Raw genomic sequence first — 19,628 nt, 5'->3', positions numbered from 1 at the left:
GCATATGTTATCCTCCTCAAGCTTGACAAAAATAAAGAGGTATTGGTCAGCAATGACTGGGAAAAAATTGGGAAGAAAACTTGAAGAAACTTTATTGGTAGCAAGTTGCTCTTGAACATGACACTTTCACTCCGCATCTGAGTTGGGTTGGGTTGTTTCGTTCACCGATCATATCACCATTGGTCCACCGCACCATCCATATTTGGGGTTAACGCTACCAATCCATGTCAGTGTCGCCGGTATGTTCAAGAGAAGTCGCTCAGAGAATTCACCTGTGTCTCATCTGCTGCAATACATTCACACTCCATTCTTTCATGACCGCCACCCTGAACCCTGTATCATCATATCATTTTCACCTCCAAATCATTTACTCCGTTCCGTGTCGTAGATGTGGGATTCATTAAGGCCCTCCTACGACGGGTCGCTTCTTGTCGACATCAACTCATTATCCAAGAAGTCGACTTAGGAACAACCCTTTCAGTACTTTGAAGCTTGCATGCCTCAATGGCAAGTTTCTCACTTCCGGCGATAGGTTTACATCATTGGCCTTCGACCGAAAGATTTTGCGTGATGTTCGACGCCAAGTCCCTTTTCACACCACGCGAATTGTACTGTAGTACCTTGAGGGTCATCATCATTATCGGTGATTCCTCTCGCGCCTGTTAACAGCTTACATCATTGGCTGGTAATCAGGCGATGTCTTTCCATGTTCGACCCCAGAACATCTTTCACATGGATCGACTTGTACTCCGAGTGAAGATTAGACAAGTTTGAAGACCCCGGATCTAGTTTCATCCATCCGGGCTGCGATATATTCAGGAAAATAAAGACATCAAATGTACATTGTTGCTGCACAGATGATCATCCGAATCAAAGGATGATGACAATATCAAAATCATTAGTCTCCCGCACAGACGGTTGTCCGTCTTATGTACATGAAAATGAATTTATAAAGTTGAGCATGGGAATGCCCGCCTCAGCTAGATCATGAAAAATATTATGAAGATAATGTATTGTATTGTATCTTATTACAGGTCGCCTTCCAGCTCGAAAAAACTTCGGATCCTCATGATAAAGCATTTCACCCAACATCAAAAGATTAACGACCTCATGCTTTAGGGGGCAACTGTTATAGACATTTTTGGGCACTGTAACCCCAATCAAACATGTCCATAAACCAAGGGCTCCTAAGTCCCTAAAAGTGTTGTTTCATACCCTAAAGGAACAAGGTCAACTGATTACATCATCTCTCAGAAGTTCTCCACAGGAAACTGCTTAGAACTGGTCAAAACTGGACCATACAGGTTGCTCAGTGCTAAGTGTGTGATGCATCCCACCTGCCCAGTGTAAAAGGTGTGATGCATACTAAAAAGCCCTTTTGTAAGGTGTGATGGGCGAGAGTGGAAAAATGGTAGAGACAGTTTGCGAGGTGGATGATCATATAATCTCCATAAACTTCTCCTATGACACTTGTCTCTCTGAATTCGCCCAGGGATGAGTAAGAGATCATCAATCTCCAAGTGGAACCAAGAACTATCAGAGAGAGGACACTAATCAAAATCCCAGAAGCTGACTCACCCCCCTGCAATCATCTATATATGGATCCCTCATCCAAGAGATCCAGAGGTTGGAATTTTGTATCTTGTAAGGAAGTGTTGTTGGTTTCTTGTTGGAATATCATAGTGTTGGGTGATCTAAGCTTTTCATGAGGTGAAATAAGGGCTTTCATGCTGGAGGATGACGCTGGGTCAGAACAATTGGTTGTAATCCTCTTTGCTTATTCTTGATATTAATAAAGCTATTCAAGTTTTCCTCCACATTCTTGTATGTTTGATGATATATGCATTTGTGTGGTCAATATATATCTGGTCCTATATTGTTTATGATTGTAGATCTCTATTCCTCGATAGTATTATGCTGCTTTGATTCCACAGGTGCTCTTTGAAGCTGGGTAGACGAAGGAGAAAGCGGCAAGGATCTATCAGAAGGGAGAGGAATCGAGCAAGGAACCAAGTGCAAGACTGAGGTTGGTGTCCTTCATTCCTCTCTTATCTACTTCTCATAAAGGAAAATGAAAGTAGATTTAGTTTGTTTGTTTCTAAGATAGCTACCAGTCTTAGTGGGACTAGCAGCTCCGAGTGGACAATAGATTTCCCGATAACACCCTCATCACTATGTTGGAAATGCATGTGATAAGGGTAAAGCAAGCTCAAACTGTGAAGCCAGGGCTTCACCCACTGCTCCTCCTAAGGTCTTCTTGCTTTCCTTTTTCTGTGGGCACTTCGTGGCATAGTGCCCATATTCATGACAATGGAAGCATTTAATTTTTGGCAAATCTTTCTTATTTCCCCCTTGGCTGGATTCTAGTTTGGTTTGAGATTTCTTCCCTTTTCCCTTCTTTCCTTTTCCAACCAATGAAAAATTTTCTTCATCCTTGCCCTTAGATGAGGTCCCATCTCTGGTATATTACCTTATTTCCTCTTGTACCAAATTGTACCATAAGCATTCCCAATTCGACAGTTTCTCCCTCTTGTTCACTTAATCTTGATAGTTATGCCAACTCTTGGGAAGGTCTACAAGGGCTATCCTTAGCAAGTCATCCTTTGAAACAGTAACACCAACTCCTACAAGTTCATCACGAACTTGTGTGAACCTCCTTAGATATTGTAGGATAAATTCATTCTTCTACATCTCCATATTTCAATGTTTATCCTTGAGCACTAACTTTATGTGGTCACTACTATTCTAGAACAGATTTGTCAGTGCCTACCACATTGCATAAGGATTTTCTTTGCCATGGAGATTGCTGACAATGTGGTCCCATACTCCCTCCAATATTATTCTCAACACCTTGGCTACATCTTTCTTCCATTCATCAAGGTTTTGGGCATAACATTTTTTTGGCTTTGTAACATCTCTCTTGATGTATTCTAGCAATCCATTGTCATTGAATACCTCCTCCATGTGATCCTTCCATGCAATGAAATTAGCGCTGCCTTCCAAGGCATACTCTAGCCTCAACTTGTTGAAGGTCATATTCTCAGCTCTTAAGAGATCTTGTTACACTGAACTGCAAATTCAAACCTCCTAAGAAACAAATTCAAAATTCCTGCTCTAATGTGAATCCTGTTGTGATACAATGTATAAATTATGATGTAGATTTGCAACTTCTCATGAAGGTTTCTCAAAATCGCAAGACACAAACCTACTCTACTGCTCTATGGAAGTTAATTCACAATTTAGAACAAAAAATTTCAGACATGCAATAAGAAATAAAACACATGCACACAATATTTTCCCTGGGGGAAGCAATTTGCTAAAAAATCCAAAGCCTTCTTGCATCAATTTGATGAATATAGATGTATTACAATTGCTTTACTCAATTGTGCACAACTTGTAAGTGAATAACCTATCTCTCTGCTCACTGAGAAGCTCAGACCCAAACATTGTTAATTTCTGCCTCTACTTGAGCCCCTATTTCCTTGGGCAATTAGGTCCCTATTATTTAGGAATTTTTCCAAAATGGATTGCACAATTCCTAAGGTTGATCATTTGACTACATGCAACGCCTATAGTCTCAAGACTAGTCTACAAATAATGTTACACCGCCTTGGAATCTCACCATAGCTATGGAACTCGAATTGTTTGCATGCATTAGCTATTTTGGGCTGATAGATCAGTTAAATAGATGATCACTACGTTTGACTGAAGTCCCACTGCACAACTGACCTTCCACTAGTTCCTCCAATAGTTAGAACTAGTTTAACTGAAAACAACTTGAGATAATTGACTTTGATTGCTACAAATTAGCAATCACACATGCTTAACTGAACTCTAACTCCTCCAACTCGAATTTATTGAGTAAAATGGGTGACACAAGCCATGTCATACAAGTTAATTGCATCCAAGTTGTCTGCTAATGTGGAAATTCAATTTTTCTCAATTTAATCAAGGCAAAATCAAATTGAGAATTTTTTGCTGCATTTTTCAACAATCCTTCAGGTGAATCTAATCCATGTTTCCAATCCATCACAACAATGTGCTAATAACAACAACCAACGGATATAAGTAGCGTTCAAAATAAATAAAACAGTCAAAAAACACATATTGAAACACAATTAATGGAGACCATGAAAAGTACTCCAACTATGTTACTACCTATCCATGTCCATTGAAAGTGCCTTCATCGCTCCTCTCATGAAGCACACCTCTGTTGTTGGCCTCCATCGCCCTAAATCCCATTAGTTGTTGTCGACCTCCATCGCTCTACTTCCGGAAGAACCCATCAATAACATAAAGACGAATCCCTAATCCTTTACCTTTCTTACTTGCGCCTCATATTGAAAATTTTAAGACAAAAGGTTTATTTTGTCTTAAAACTCCCCTCCGTGTAGCAGTGTTGAATGCAACGACACACAAATTGTCTTTAATCATATCAATAGAGATCAAAGGGACAAAAGAGTAATTAATGTCTGGGAAATCTTGCCACGGAATGTTTTCACGTTCTTCAGAGTCGCTACACCCATAAAATGAAGAACCCAACAAGTCATTGTCTTTATATAAGATAACATGAATGGAAAGTGAAATAACAAAGTTGGTATAGGCGTGATACAGTACTAGCCTGCGAGCTGACAGACTTAGGGTGCACTGTCAGAGTCAATTTTGTAGTTGTTAGATAATATTTTCTTAAATTGATATGTTTTTGTCTTAATTGTTAATTGTCTTAAATGAGTTTCTTCTTAAGTGGCCATTGCCTTAAATATAAAGTTGTCTTAAAATATTTTTGTCTCAAACTGTTTTTGTCTTAAATATAAAGTTTTGTCTTAAAATTTTTTTATCATAAATTGTTTTTGTCTTAAATTTAAAATTACCTTAAAATAAATTTGCTTTAAGTTGTTTTTCTCTTAAATATAAAATTTTATCTTAAAATATTTTTGTGTCAAACTATTTTTATCTTAAATTATACATTTAAGAAAATACAATTGAATTAAATTTTAATGTAAAATAACTAAAAAAATTCCTTGTTTTAAAAAAAATGTCTTAAAAGTGACCTTTGTAATAGTGAATGCAATCAAATCCAAAGTTATAGACGATCAAATTTTCTTCATTACAATATAATTAAAGTAATGTAAGAAAGTGCTGAAAATGGTATTGTTTAAATTTTCTTCATTACAATATAATTAATGTAAGAAAGTGCTAGAAATGATATTGTTTAAATTTCTTCATTACAGTATAATTAAAATAATGCAGGGGAGTGCTGGAAATGATCTTGTCGTTTAAGACTCGTAACGCCCCTATCCGGCCTAGGCAGTTATAACGCTAAAGTTGTGGATGGATATTTACCATATATACACGAATAAAACTATAACTTAAAATTAGAATTTATTTTGAAACATTATTTTGTGCCAGTTTAAAAAATGATTTTTTATTTTTTTTTATCAAAATATTATTTTTTCTTTACACAATAAAAAAAAACCAAATAGTTACAATATACCTAAGAAAAAAAAAATCAGATAATGACAACATATCGTTCTTAAAAAAATTACTCATTGCCAACTATTTAATTGCACGGACCTCCTAGTGGATTGCGTTTTGACAATATAATCAGACATTTAAAAACTGCCATAAAATTAAATGCCCACTGTTTTGAAATGTGAATGCAGGATCTGTCACAAGCAATCTGAGACAAAGAATCAGAGGTTTCGTAACGAAAGCAACTAAGGGCACTAGTCATGTGCAAACGCGTAATATGCTGACGGTGACAACACGGACAAGATGCGCCCACAACCAACGTTTTTTCCAATGCGCACGCTGATTGGTATTAGGTACCAGTGTACCATATCAAAATTTTGGATTCCCAAAGCTGAAAGGTTTCGAATCAAAATAGAGAAGATATAATTTTGCTCCTGCTTTACTGAACAAATTAGAAGGGTAAACTTGCGACTTAACCAGAAGATATAATTTTGCTCCTGCTTTACTGAACAAATTAGAAGGGTAAACTTGCGACTTAACCAAATTGAAGTGATTGCATTTTTCTTTCAAGCAACTGGTACAGAGAGAGCTGAACCTCCTGGAAGCCACTCAGAGAGTAGCAGAACCTGCTGGTAACTTGGAAGTATCTGGCAGCCATTTTACACTCGTGAGGTCCATAATACTGGGGTTGTAATTTTCGATCTCTGCGAAAAACATTTCATCTTTATATCTTTTTATTATTGTTTATCTATCCATGGCAAACCTTAACTTCACACAGGCTCCTCATCGTACATCCTTACCATCCTCTTCCACATGCTCTGCATTTCCCTCGTATGCCAACAGCTATCCTTATGATGTGTTTATCAACCACCGCGGACCAGATACCAAGTCATCCATCGCTACCTATCTCCACTCTACCCTTACTGCACATCAATTGCGAGTCTTTCTGGACAAGGAGATGGAGAAGGGAGACTTCTTCGCGTCTCAAATAGCGAACGCTATTCGGACAGCCTCCGTCCATCTGGCAATTTTCTCTCCTCATTATGCCGAATCAGAGTGGTGTCTAAATGAGCTCCTACTTATGTTGGAGACGATGGAGACAGGCCAGTCAACCATCATTCCAATCTTCTACCGTGTGAAGGTTGCAGATCTTAGGTGGAAAAAAGGAATGTATGCTGAAGCGCTGAAGGTTCTCCAAAACAAGAAATCAATCGACTCTCAAACGCAGCAAGAGAGGCCGCGTTACGACTCCAACACCATTGAAAAATGGAGAAACGCTCTTTCTTATGTTTCATATATATACGGTTTTGAACTGGAGCAGGAGAATAATGGGTATGAACCCCAGCTCTTCAAATTTCTCTTGATACTACTATTATCTTTAGAGTTTGTTGGATTGATTGTAGATAAAACATTATTAATTTTGTTGTGAAATTTATTCAGGGACAAGAAGCCGATTCTCAATGAGATCGGGCAGCTAGTTTTGCAAAAGGTTAAAAAAATATTATTCAGGGACAAGAGTCCGATTCTAGATGAGATCGTGCAGCTAGTATTGCAGAAGGTTAAAAAACCAGCTCTGGAAGTGTCCAAATATCCAATAGGTTTGGATCAAAAAGTAAAAGAATTTGAAGAGTTATTGAAGCAGCAGCAAAGTGGGGTAATTAGAGTTATAGGAGTTGTGGGGTTTGGTGGGATTGGCAAAACCACATTAGCTAAAGAAATCTTTAACCGTGAACGATCAAATTACAGGCAATCTTGCTTTTTATTTGACATAAGAGAAAATTCTTTAACTACCTTGCAGAGTGACCTTATGAAGGACTTGACTCAACTGGATTAGCAAATACGCAGCACTGAGGAAGGTAAAGGAAAGCTCAGACGGAATCTCTCATCCAAACAAGCCCTCATTATTTTAGATAATGTGGATCATCCTTCGCAGCTGAATGCGTTACTCTTACCAGCTAGGGATGCCCTTCATCCCAGTAGCTTAATCATAGTTACTTCTCGGGATAAGCAGGTTCTTATAAACAAAGATATCAAAGAATCCTCCATTTATATGTTAAAATGTCTCAATGAACAACACTCAAGAGAACTCTTCTGCCTACATGCCTTCGGGCAACCGCAACCACTTGCAGGATTCGAGGATTTGGTTCAAAAATTTTCTGTTGCGTGCCAAGGATTGCCGTTATCTCTCACAGTGCTAGGAGAACATCTGAGGGGAATAAACGATTTGATTTATTGGACAGCCGAATTGGACAAAATCTCTAAAATCCTACCAGAGGATGTACAGAACAGACTGAGGATTAGCTATGACGGTCTTGATATACATCAGAAGCAAATATTCTTAGACATCGCCTGCTTCTTCATAGGAGAAGACAGGGAAACTGCTATACGAGTCTGGGACGGATCGGAGTGGGGAGGATATCAGGGGATCTGGATCTTGCAGAGCCGGTGTCTGGTGGAGGTGGACCGCAAGAACCGTATAAGAATGCACGATCACCTGAGAGACCTTGGCAGAGATATTGCAAAGAACGAAACTCCCCATCGGCTTTGGCGCCCAACTCATAACCTTCTTCATTGTCTACAGGATCAATCACCGGTAGGTATTTTGAAGCTTTAAATTGACTTTCAAAAGAGCAAATTCCCAATATTGTATCTTCTGAATTCTTAGATTTTTGAAGGATATCGGCATTGTTCTTAATACTTTCTGAGGAACAATTATGCTTTTTGAAGTTTTAGATTAACTTTCAATTGTATCTTCTGATTTCTCAAATTTTTAAAGATATCGACATTGTTTCTAATACTTTTTGAGGAGACATTTAGGTGCGTGGAATTCACATGGTTGAACAAAAATCTACCCCTCCTTTCGAAAACCCTGTGGAGCTGGGCAACCATTTCCTGGGGATGAGGATGTTGGAGCTGCTTAGGGCTGAAGGTGATTGCCTAAAAATCATATTTAGCAGCGTCCAGTCAAGACATCTCATATGGCTCAGATGGTATCGATGTCCATACTCTTGCCTGCCTTTCTGGATTCGCAGGGATAATTTAAGGGTATTACATGTAGATGGGAGCAAATTGAAAACAGTATGGGGAGAAAGTAATTTTGAGGTAAATTGTCAAACTTCTCTTACTTTGGAATTAAAGCATTTGAAGATTATTATTTTTTTAAGAAAATAAATTGGAAATACTGATAGATTGCAATTCTTTTTTATAAGTTTTGGGATGTAGTTTAATTTCTCTAAAAACATTTCCCCTCTTTAATTTCATGAGATTTAAACCTGTAGCCGGGAAGAAACTAAATCCCAAGTGGATCAATTAATTTACCCATTATAGTAAATGGTTCTTGAGTGCATAGTTTGACGGTTGGGGCAGTCGGCTTTCTCGCACCCGGACCTCGTTCGATTCCCAATAGTGACGCTGCATTTGCAGTTTATGTTGTAACATTGAGATTGTATATTGGTTGATGTGTTTGATGTGATAGTTTGATCTGACGGAAATTGTATATTATACTGGGCCTAATACAGCTTCTACAGGGGACCAGCCCTCCATTTTGAAAAAATCTAATATATATTTTTCAATCATCAAATATTTTTTTTGATGAATTCAAAAAAATATGGTTTAAAATGTTTTCACATTTATTTGGTAGTTGTTTGGATAGGATAATACCATTGGGGACCAGCCCCCATTTTGAAAAAATCTAATATATATTTTTCAATCATCAAATATTTTTTTTTGATGAATTCAAAAAAATATGGTTTAAAATGTTTTCACATTTATTTGGTAGTTGTTTGGATAGGATAATACCATTTTTTTTATTGATGTCTGTTACAAATAAAGATCTATCTTGATTAAACCTACATTCAATCAGTTTTATAACTATATTTCAAAATTAAACAATGTATATTTATTAATTTATTTTAATCTTAAAATTGTAATATTTCAGTTTTTTAAAAAATATATAATTTAATATTATTTTTCCGTTATAATTAAAAAATAAAGCTATTTGAAACCTGCATACATTGCTTTGACGATTTTTTATTTATTTATTTTTAAATAAAAGAATAATGTTTGACCTGCCTTTCGAATTTGATCCAATTGCTACACGTGACATACAAGTCGTTAACATCACTTTGGAAATGTGAAAATTGCAGGAAGCTGTGGAGTTGAGGGAGTTGCATATAAATGCTCCTCTCTTAAAGATTCCAAACTCCATAAAGAAGCTGAAGTATTTGGAGAAGATTGTTCTGGAACATGGAGAGCTGAAAACTTTCCCAAATGAATTCTGTCATCTGCAGTCCTTGAAGCACCTAGAGTTGAGGAGCTGTTCTATAGAGTCGCTGCCAGATTGTTTTGGGAAGTTGCAAAACCTCCAACATATTGAGTTACACAGTTGCTGCAATTTGAAGCTGCTTCCCAATTCCTTTGGGACTTTGATGCGACTTGAATATTTGTCGTTGCAACATTGTGGCCAGTTGACTATATACCGTGAATGTTTTGGAAAGATAAGCACACTTGAACGCTTATATCTCTCATATTGTTTGAGTATTGAAGATTTGCCTCAGGTAGCAAATAACAGGTTATTGAGAGAAGTAATTTTATTGGGCACAAGCTTAACAAAACTACCAGATGATATTGGAAATCTAATTAATCTAAGAGTTCCGCATTTAGAGAGTAACAGTGAAATGTTGGAAAAGCTGCCAGATTCTCTCTCTAACCTAAGAAACTTAGAGCAATTGATCCTTGAAAATTGCAGGGGTCTGGCATGTTTGCCCAATTCCATTGGTAAGCTACAGAGCTTACAGAATCTGAGGGTATTAAATTGCTTCCAATTGAAGGGTTTGCCCGGTTCCATCAGACGGTTGAATCGGTTGAAAAAGTTGGAAATAAAGACTGCAGGTGTAGATTACTTAGCATTACCGCCACGTGTCACTCAGAAAAATAATTCCACTGTCAGTTGCATGCTTGTGCTCGAGGAATTGAAACCGTTTGACATAAAAATATCAAAGGTATCATTTCCCAAAGACGTTTGCCCTAACCTTCAACGTCTCGAAATCCGTCAATGTGAAAGACTGGTGGAGGTTGGAGCATTGCCAACAACACTACTGTCGCTAAAGTTGAAGAAATGTTATGCACTGAAGAAAATGAGAGGGCAGAAGAACCTAGAGTTTGACAGAGCAGAGGAGCTGCCAGGTCTCCAAACGTCGATACGTTCGGATGAGGGTATCGTTAACTGTCCGGAGAGCACAGAGGGCTTGGCACAGTTGACAAAACTTGAAGTGCTAGAGGTGGAGGACTGCTGTGAGTTAGAAGAACTACCAGGTCTCGAACATTTGACCTCGTTACGGGACCTTTATGCCAGTGGGTGTGGGAAACTGCAGTGGCTGCCAAGTCTTGAAAGGTTGGTATCTTTGGAGACGTTGGTCACTTCGGGTTGTGTGAAGCTGAAAAGCATAGTGGGGTTGGCGCAGCTGTCAAATCTTACAGTAGTAAACGTAGTTGACTGCTGGGATTTAGAAGAACTTCCAGGTATTAAACATTTGAAGTCGTTGAGGTACCTTTATGCCACCAGGTGTGGGAAACTGCAGAGCATAGAGGGGTTGGGGCAGTTGACAGAACTTCGACTGCTAGATGTGGAAGGCTGCTGCGAGTTACGAGAACTTCCAAGTCTCCAACATTTGACCTCGTTGAAGAAGCTTGTTGCCAGAGGGTGTGGGAAACTGCAGAGCATAAGGGGTTTGGCGCCGTTGACAGATCTTGAAGAGCTAAACGTGGAACACTGCTGTAACTTAGAAGTACTGGAGGGTTTCGGATATTTGAAATCGTTGAAGATGCTAAATATAGAGCATTGCAGTAAACTCCGTGTCGGTGGGGCAGAAGTAAAGAAAGCCGCCGCATTTAATAGTCTGATGCAAGAATGGAGGAAGGGCAGCAGGGGCTGAGATTGCAATGAAAGTACTTCATAGTTACAGTGTTGGTGTTTGACCTCCGGTCGCTCGCTGCACATTGTGTCGTTGACGGTATACTCTAGAGGTTAATTGGTATGTGGTTCCATGGTGTAATGATGTATGTACCAGAAATGCAGAAATGCTTTTATTAGAATTATCATTTTTATATCCTTTTTTAGTCCTTGCCATAGGCAGCAGGGATTATTGAACTCTGAGCCTTAGGTAGAATAATGATTTCTTTAACCAAACTTTTATTAATGCATTTTTTGCTGGGGCTATTGAACATTGAAAGCCCTCATTCTTAACCTATCAGCGAATTTGAGGTCTTATTTGGCGTTTTTTTTCGAAGTGAAGAGGTCGATAACCTAGGAACCTAAGGCATTTCAGTTTCAGAATTGCTGTCAATCTGGACTAATGCTCAGGTTCTTCTGTACATGTGGCTTCACTAACTTTGGCCACAATCTTCTGAACCCTGGTACACGCGCCTCCTTGTCTGTTCTACTATTACGCTGCTTCACACGTTTTACATTGAATAAAAAATGATACTATTCTTTGTTAGAATTTTTTTTGTCAGAACTTCTTTTATTAGATATTATCAGTAATCAGTAATTACTTCAAGCATATCAGTGAGAAATTAGTTTTGCAGATATTAGTAACCAATCTGTATTACTAGGCTGTTTTTGAAAACATATTAAGAAAACAGTTACCTCATGTTGTAATTTGTTGTTGTTGGTGAACATCTGGATTCAGACAAACTAGCACAACTATTGGTGCTAATACTATGTGACTCTTCTGAGCATGCTTCAATGTACATAACTATATGAAATACAACAGAGCATTTCAATTTCAGTGACACTAGCTGTAAGCGAGCATTTCAATTTCAGGGACACTCACCGTAAGCTCATTACAGAAGTTTTATAGCCAAGAGCTTTCCAACTTTAATATAAGTAATATTGAACTAAATTGGAATGTATACAGTACACAAGGAATCAAAGTTACCTTTGTGACTCAGATTTGAGCTTTTCAATAACTGCTAGTTCATCAGCGTCTATATTTTTGCCCTCTCTTTGCACCTCAAGAGGAACAACCAACCTTAATTGATGGGAGGATACCATTCCAACCTACAAGAATAAAGAGACAAAAACAACACTTGTTGACTATACTTACGATAGAGGCTAAGGTATAATTATAACAGGAAACTTGAATCTTGTACCAGAACCTTAACTTCAAATTCCTTGAGTACTTCGCAGCATTAATTTTGATGATTTCCTGAAAATTGTTCATTGTTTTGTGATCCATTACTTATTACAACTTCCCTTCATAGAACAATCACATAATTGAATCTTTTTGGCTACATTGTCACTGAAACTTTGTTGAAATATTAATTTCCCCCGCTGCGTACTGTTTCCAGAAAACCAGTACGCTTCCCAGCACAAATTAAAACAGCAGACACCTGGACAGCAGCTTTGCTAAAGCAATTTTCCCTGGAGCAGATAGAGCCGTGCGATATGGATGGGCAGTTGTTCGATTGAATGTACAGGGCCTGCAGCAATGAATTTGACGTGAAGTTGAATCTTCATTGACAACCAGATTTATGAGTCAAGCGATAAATGAAATTTAATGCGGTTGAGAGAGTTGGTAAAAATGGTAAACAACAGGTTTTATTGCGGACATGGGGAATGTACCGCAACATCCAGAAATCTCAGGAATTAGATTTATTTTTATGTTGCTTCATACCTTGTCTTAATTTCCAGTCTTGTCATAATAATATTAAACAGTTTTTTTTGATGTTTTGTTTTAATGTAATGAGCAACAACATAGAAAGAGAGCAGCGGTAGTGTTAATCTCTTAGCAATACAGTGCAGCAGTGCTCAAATGTAATTTCTGTGTTTTGAAAAAGAATGTGCAGCAGCACGAGCTCAGATGAATGAAGCTTTCATACACAGCAGTGCAGGGACTGTAAATGAAATGTAAGAGAGAAGCGCAGCAACGCTTGAATGTGATTGTGTGCTGCAGAGAAGAGTAGAAGCAGCAACGAAGGCACATCAGTGCAGAAATGTAGACACAGCAGTGTGTAAGTTTTTTGAGGAACAGAGACAGAGCTCTCTTTGTAATGCACAGCAGTGCAGCAGTTTTTTTTGTACACAGCAGCGTGTTACAGCAGCGTTCTGAGCTGAACGAGAGTGTTTTGTAAATGCACAGGAGTGCAGTCACAGCAATGCAGAGTGCAGACACAGCAGTGAAAAACAACCTGTTGATTTTTCAGAGGAGACAGAGTATTTTGTTTTCTGTAATGTACAACAGTGCAGACACAGTAATGTATTTTCTGTTTACAGCATGAAGTTTTTTTTAAAGTTTTTGAACTGTCTTTAAAGTAGCCTTGTAGATATCCCTCTATGTGAGGAAGGCGAATTTGTATCAGTTGGTTCACTGTTTATGAATACAAGTTAATTTTCCCTGTTGCTGATACACCGTAACAAAAAAAATACCTGACGTCAAAAATTTACGTTGCTGAAACACCACGATCAGCGTTGCTGAAACATGAGTTACAGCAACTAAAAAAAAAAAAACTATGTTGCTGAAACACCATTTCCAGCAAGCGATTTTCTGGGTTTTCTGTGTTAAAACAGAGTATAAAAAAAACAGAGCATTTTTTTTTGTTTGTCTATTATGGAATTTTCACAAATTTCCAACATGGTATCAGAGCTAGTCCAGGCTCTTTGAAGTGTCAAAGAAGCTGAAGGAAGGATTTATTGCAGTAGCAGCTTCACCAGCAGAGTGAAGACTCAGCCAAGAAAGGATCCAAGTATTTCTCAGATTAATTTTCTGTGTTGCTGTTGAAGATAGTCAGTGATTTAAAAAAAAAAAAAACACAGTCAGGGATTTTGAAGAATAGTTAAGAATGGCAAAATCAAAGAAGAAAGTGTCCAAATCCTCTAAGGTTGTGTCTCCCTCCTTTATTAAAATAGAAGACAATCTACTTGAAAACATTCTATTTGAAACCCCAAAGTTTGATGGAAACTTTGATGTATGGGAAATAAAGATGAGGGCTTTCCTAATGTTTGAAGGGATTGAAGTCTGGGAGTCAGTGATTGATGACAGCAAGATGGATAAAGAATCCATGGAGTATGATGCACAAGCAGCAAAGACTATCTTGGATGGTCTCCCTGATTCAGTGAAGAAGAATCTTGGAAAATATACATCAGCAAAGGATATATGGGACAGACTGCATGACCTTCATGCAAAGGGAGCACTGACCATGACAATGAGTCAAGAAGAACCCATCATAGAAGCTGAAAATGAAAAGCTTGACCTCATCAAGCTTCAAGTAAAAGAAAGGGATGAAGAGCTAGCCAAGCTCAAGAAGGAGTTTGACCAATGCAAGAGGAAACATCATGAAGAAGTCATATCCATGACAAATCAGCTGAATGAAGCAAAGAAGCAGGCAGATTCTTTGACAAGTCAACTTGAAGAAAGACACAAGAGAGTGAACAAACTTGTAGAAGAGATTGGACAATACAAGGTAGAGGTCTCCTCCCTTAAGTCTGAACTACAAGAAGCCAAGAAGCAGGCACAAGGAGCTGAAAAGAAAATGAAGAGCAGTCAAGAAAAAGATGAAGAAATCTCCAAAATGAAGACAGATATTATCTCCCTTAAAATAGTAGCAGCTGAAGCTACTCATAGCAAGGAAGAAACTGAGGGAAAACTAGCAAAGAAAAATAATGAATGTGAAAAGTTAGAAGAAGAGATTGTCCTCCTCAGGAAGAAGGTTGAAGGGATGAACAAGATCATGAAGAGCTCTCAAGCCTTGGATGATATGCTCAGCTATCACAGATCTCCATATGATAAATCAGGACTTGGGTATGTAGGTGAACCCTCAAACAAGTATGAGGATGCCTTAAGCAAAGGAGATGTGAAGAAGGCAGAAAGATGTTGTGAAGCTCCTAGTTCCAGCAAAGGCAAGGAGAAAAATGAACGCTGCAATAGAAGAAATCCTGCTCCAAGAAGAGAACCAACTCCAAGAAGAAATGTAGCTGATGGAAAAAAGGCAAAAGGCAATGGTTATCATCAAAGGATCTCAAGGCAGCAAGGCTTCAGAAGTACATCAAGGAAACCTCCATCTCCCAGGTACCAAAGTTCATTTTTTGGTTATTGTTATGCTTGTTCAAACTTTGGTCATATGGAAAAAGACTGTAGAGCATTTCATAAAGATAAATGGTGTGGTCTCCGAAAATCTCCAAGAAACAATTTTAGAAGAAATCATGAAATGTTATTCATGAACAATGTTGAATGTTTCAAGTGTCATAACATTGGGCATATGGCACGTGATTGTAACTTAACATGGGCTCCTATGCAAGCTAGACCCATGCAAAAGAAGAAAGTTACACAAGTATGGAGAAGGAAGGAAATACAGTCAGAAAGTCTCTTGAGCTCTCCAGCCGATCTAAGTTTCTTTTGAGAAGATTCTGCTGAAAGAAGATAAAGCATACACTAAAGGGGAGCTTGTAATTTTTGTTGTTGAACTGTCTTAACAGTCACTCTTTGATGAAGACCTTTTCATAAGGGAAAGATATGAAGTTAAATCTGCCATAGAAGCAGAGAAGAAAAGTATGCAAAGCAAGAAGACCCTCACAGCAGTGGTTAGACAGAACATAAAACAGCAGCTTGTAAATTTTTGTTATGGAGCACATGCATTGAAATGCATAGCAATGGAAGGTAGTTTCCTTCTATGTAATGTGAGAGAACATACTCACAGCAGAGTGAATACAATACACAGCAGTAAAAAAAATGTAATGTTTTTCTTCATATGCAATGCAGCATGCAAAGGAATTCATAAAGAAAAACATGGACAACATATTTTTAATGCACACTGGATGTATAAGAATGTGTGTGGCAGCAGAAAGCCAAAGGAATTGCACAGTAGTGCATTGTGTAAAAAAAATGAAGACTAAGATTGTGTGAAGTAAGGGTGCATGACAAAACGCAGCACCCTGTGTTATTTTTTTGTGGAGAATGAAGTGCCAAGAGTATGGTCACACAGCAGTATGATGAAACAAAAGGCAGCCACAGTGCAAATTGCAAAGGCAACGCAGCAGCAAATAAAACCCAGGGATGACAGAGTCTATGGTTATGGGTATGGACAGAAGTGCATAAAAAAAGGCAACAGCGTGATGGCAAGAAGGAGAAGCACAGTAGTGCGAAGAAAATGAAACCAGAACTAAGAGAGAATGAAGAAATGTATTTTTACACAGCAATGCAAATAAGAAAATGCAGCGGCATGAAATTTTTTGTTGAAGAAATGAAAGGTAATCGCACAGCAGCAGTGCGAGTGTAATCAATGAAGGGGAGCACGCAATGCGTATTTTTGTTGTTAAATGTGAAAGGAATGCGCAGCAGCGCAAGAGCAATTTGAGAAGTTATTTTATGCACAACAGTGCAGTGATAGAGAGAGTGCTGAAATAATAGTGCTGAAACAACAGTGCTGAGATAGAATTGCTGAGATAAAGTTTTGTAATGGAATATGCAGCAGCATAAATGTATTGAAAATTTTACACATAGCAGTGTAATGTTTTTTGAGGAGAAGACAGAGTCTGTAATGAATAGCAGTGTAGAGCATATTGCAGCCTGAGTGCCATTGTGAAGAGCAATGCGAATGAAGATATTTTCACACACAGCAGTGTAAAATATCAGGCAAACACAATAGTGTCAATTTGGACAGATTGAAGTGCCTCTGAAGCAGGCATGTTGAAATCCCTCTGTCAAGAGGAAGATGTAATGAACAGCAGTTCCTTGAGTCGCTGTGTTTTGGAGCAGAAATGCATTCTACAGGCGTGTTTCAGCAACTGTCTGTCAGATGCTGAAACACGTGTTTCAGCAACAGCCTGTGTGGCTGAAACTGTAATTTTCTGAGATAACAGAAATTGGTTGTGGAACTGAAGCGTTCCTTGGTGAATCCTTCTGTTGAGAGGAAGATGCTTTTCAGCATAGTCTCAGGTAAATCCCTCTATTAAGAGGAAGACAATTTTAATTGGTTGTGGAACTGCATCAGAAGCAGTTGGTGAATTCATCTATGTGAGGAAGTGTTTGGGTACGATAGAATGCTCAGCAGTTGAAATTAAAGGGGAGTGTTGAAATATTAATTTCCCCTGCTGCGTACTGTTTCCAGAAAACCAGTACGCTTCCCAGCACAAATTAAAACAGCAGACACCTGGACAGCAGCTTTGCTAAAGCAATTTTCCCTGGAGCAGATAGAGCCGTGCGATATGGATGGACAGCTGTTCGATTGAATGTACAGGGCCTGCAGCAATGAATTTGACGTGAAGTTGAATCTTCATTGACAACCAGATTTATGAGTCAAGCGATAAATGAAATTTAATGCGGTTGAGAGAGTTGGTAAAAATGGTAAACAACAGGTTTTATTGCGGACATGGGGAATGTACCGCAACATCCAGAAATCTCAGGAATTAGATTTATTTTTCTGCTGCTCCATACCTTGTCTTAATTTCCAGTCTTGTCATAATAATATTAAACAATTTTTTTTGGTGTTTTGTTTTAATGTAATGAGCAGCAGCATAGAAAGAGAGCAGCGATAGTGTTAATCTCTTAGCAATACAGTGCAGCAGTGCTCAAATGTAATTTCTGTGTTTTGAAAAAGAATGTGCAGCAGCACGAGCTCAGATGAATGAAGCTTTCATACACAGCAGTGCAAGGACTGTAAATGAAATGTAAGAGAGAAGCGCAGCAGCGCTTGAATGTGATTGTGTGCTGCAGAGAAGAGTAGAAGCAACAACGAAGGCACATCAGTGCAGAAATGTAGACACAGCAGTGTGTAAGTTTTTTGAGGAACAGAGACAGAGCTCTCTTTGTAATGCACAGCAGTGCAGAAGTTTTTTTTGTACGCAGCAGCGTGTTACAGCAGCGTTCTGAGCTGAACGAGAGTGTTTTGTAAATGCACAGGAGTGCAGTCACAGCAATGCAGAGTGCAGACACAGCAGTGAAAAACAACCTGTTGATTTTTCAGAGGAGACAGAGTATTTTGTTTTCTGTAATGTACAGCAGTGCAGACACAGTAATGTATTTTCTGTTTACAGCATGAAGTTTTTTTTTAAGTTTTTGAACTGTCTTTAAAGTAGCCTTGTAGATATCCCTCTATGTGAGGAAGGCGAATTTGTATCAGTTGGTTCACTGTTTATGAATACAAGTTAATTTTCCCTGTTGTTGATACACCGTAACCAAAAAAATACCTGACGTCAAAAATTTACGTTGCTGAAACACCACGATCAGCGTTGCTGAAACACGAGTTACAGCAACTAAAAAAAAAAAACTGTGTTGCTGAAACACCATTTCCAGCAAGCGATTTTCTGGGTTTTCTGTGTTAAATCAGAGTATAAAAAAAACAGAGCATTTTTTTTTGTTTGTCTATTATGGAATTTTCACAAATTTCCAACAAACTTTTGTACTAGGCTATGCCACGATCAATTTATAGACTAACCAATAAATTACGCAAACATTATTCAACAGGAGTTTCTTGGGTTTGAACAAAGAATCTTGGCTTAATGAAGTTCATAAGAACTTCAATATGCTATTCCTCAATCACCTTTTACTCACCTTGCTACAACTCCTCCAACGGATACTCATCGACGCAATCCCCAAGTACACTTGCTCTAGCGATTTAAGGATGAGAAAGTCACTCAGAGGTTGTGGAACACTCTACAGAAGCTTAGGGATATTGGGGATGATGGAGAAAGTAATTCACATTCATTGGCACTAAGGAAGAGCCATAGGCGAACTAGGGAGCTAGTCAATTCGGTATGTGCCAGATCGGTGAGAATTTCTGGTGCTAGTTGGGCTGCTGAGAAAGATGAAATGGGCTATGTTAAGACTGAGCAGAACAAAGAACAAATGCTCGACTTTGCCAGGAGTAAAAATAAGATCAATGCCAGTTTTAAATGACACTTACAATCCATGCAAATGTGTTGGCATGTTGCAATATCGACGATAATTAAAACTTAGGTCAAGAGTTTTGAACAACGTTTAATTTCACTAAGCATTATAATTTTTATTTTTGGCGAGGTGTCTATCTTAAGAACTCGGTGTAAATGTAATATAAGGTTAATTTTAATAACATGTACCTCTCCTCTGCTAATGAGCATGGAAGTACCGACATATATCGGGTTAATGGCTTTTATCAGGATTCAGGCCATAGTTCTTCCAAGT

General features: G+C 38.3%; 2 protein-coding genes across 2 annotated transcripts; both read left to right on the top strand.

Annotated features, from left to right (window-relative positions):
- The first annotated feature begins 5,953 nt into the window (after positions 1-5,953).
- Positions 5,954-11,577, top strand: LOC149213581 (uncharacterized). Its single transcript, XM_089392055.1, has 4 exons — positions 5,954-6,804; positions 6,913-8,065; positions 8,290-8,574; positions 9,618-11,577. Exons 2-4 carry the CDS (start codon positions 7,523-7,525, stop codon positions 11,403-11,405), a joined length of 2,616 nt encoding a protein of 871 aa, XP_089248181.1. The 5' UTR covers positions 5,954-6,804; positions 6,913-7,522; the 3' UTR covers positions 11,406-11,577.
- LOC149213582 (disease resistance protein Roq1-like) lies at positions 6,227-7,306 on the top strand. Its single transcript, XM_089389076.1, has 2 exons — positions 6,227-6,804; positions 6,913-7,306. Exons 1-2 carry the CDS (start codon positions 6,227-6,229, stop codon positions 7,304-7,306), a joined length of 972 nt encoding a protein of 323 aa, XP_089245202.1.
- Positions 11,578-19,628: the final 8,051 nt, after the last annotated feature.

Source organism: Pinus tabuliformis, chromosome 1_1, assembly GCF_031772625.1.
Source record: "Pinus tabuliformis cultivar Carrire ecotype Pingquan chromosome 1_1, CPIR1, whole genome shotgun sequence".
Taxonomy (NCBI): domain Eukaryota; kingdom Viridiplantae; phylum Streptophyta; class Pinopsida; order Pinales; family Pinaceae; genus Pinus; species Pinus tabuliformis.
Note: the sequence above shows the minus strand (reverse complement) of the source record. Positions and strands in the feature narration are given on the sequence as shown.

Coding starts and splice junctions, on each gene's coding strand:
- LOC149213581 (XM_089392055.1), top strand. CDS start 7,523: ATGTTAAAATGTCTCAATGAACAACACTCAAGAGAACTCTTCTGCCTA. Junction 8,066..8,289: donor GTCTACAGGATCAATCACCG/GTAGGTATTTTG, acceptor GGAGACATTTAG/GTGCGTGGAATTCACATGGT. Junction 8,575..9,617: donor GGGGAGAAAGTAATTTTGAG/GTAAATTGTCAA, acceptor TGAAAATTGCAG/GAAGCTGTGGAGTTGAGGGA.
- LOC149213582 (XM_089389076.1), top strand. CDS start 6,227: ATGGCAAACCTTAACTTCACACAGGCTCCTCATCGTACATCCTTACCA. Junction 6,805..6,912: donor CTGGAGCAGGAGAATAATGG/GTATGAACCCCA, acceptor AAATTTATTCAG/GGACAAGAAGCCGATTCTCA.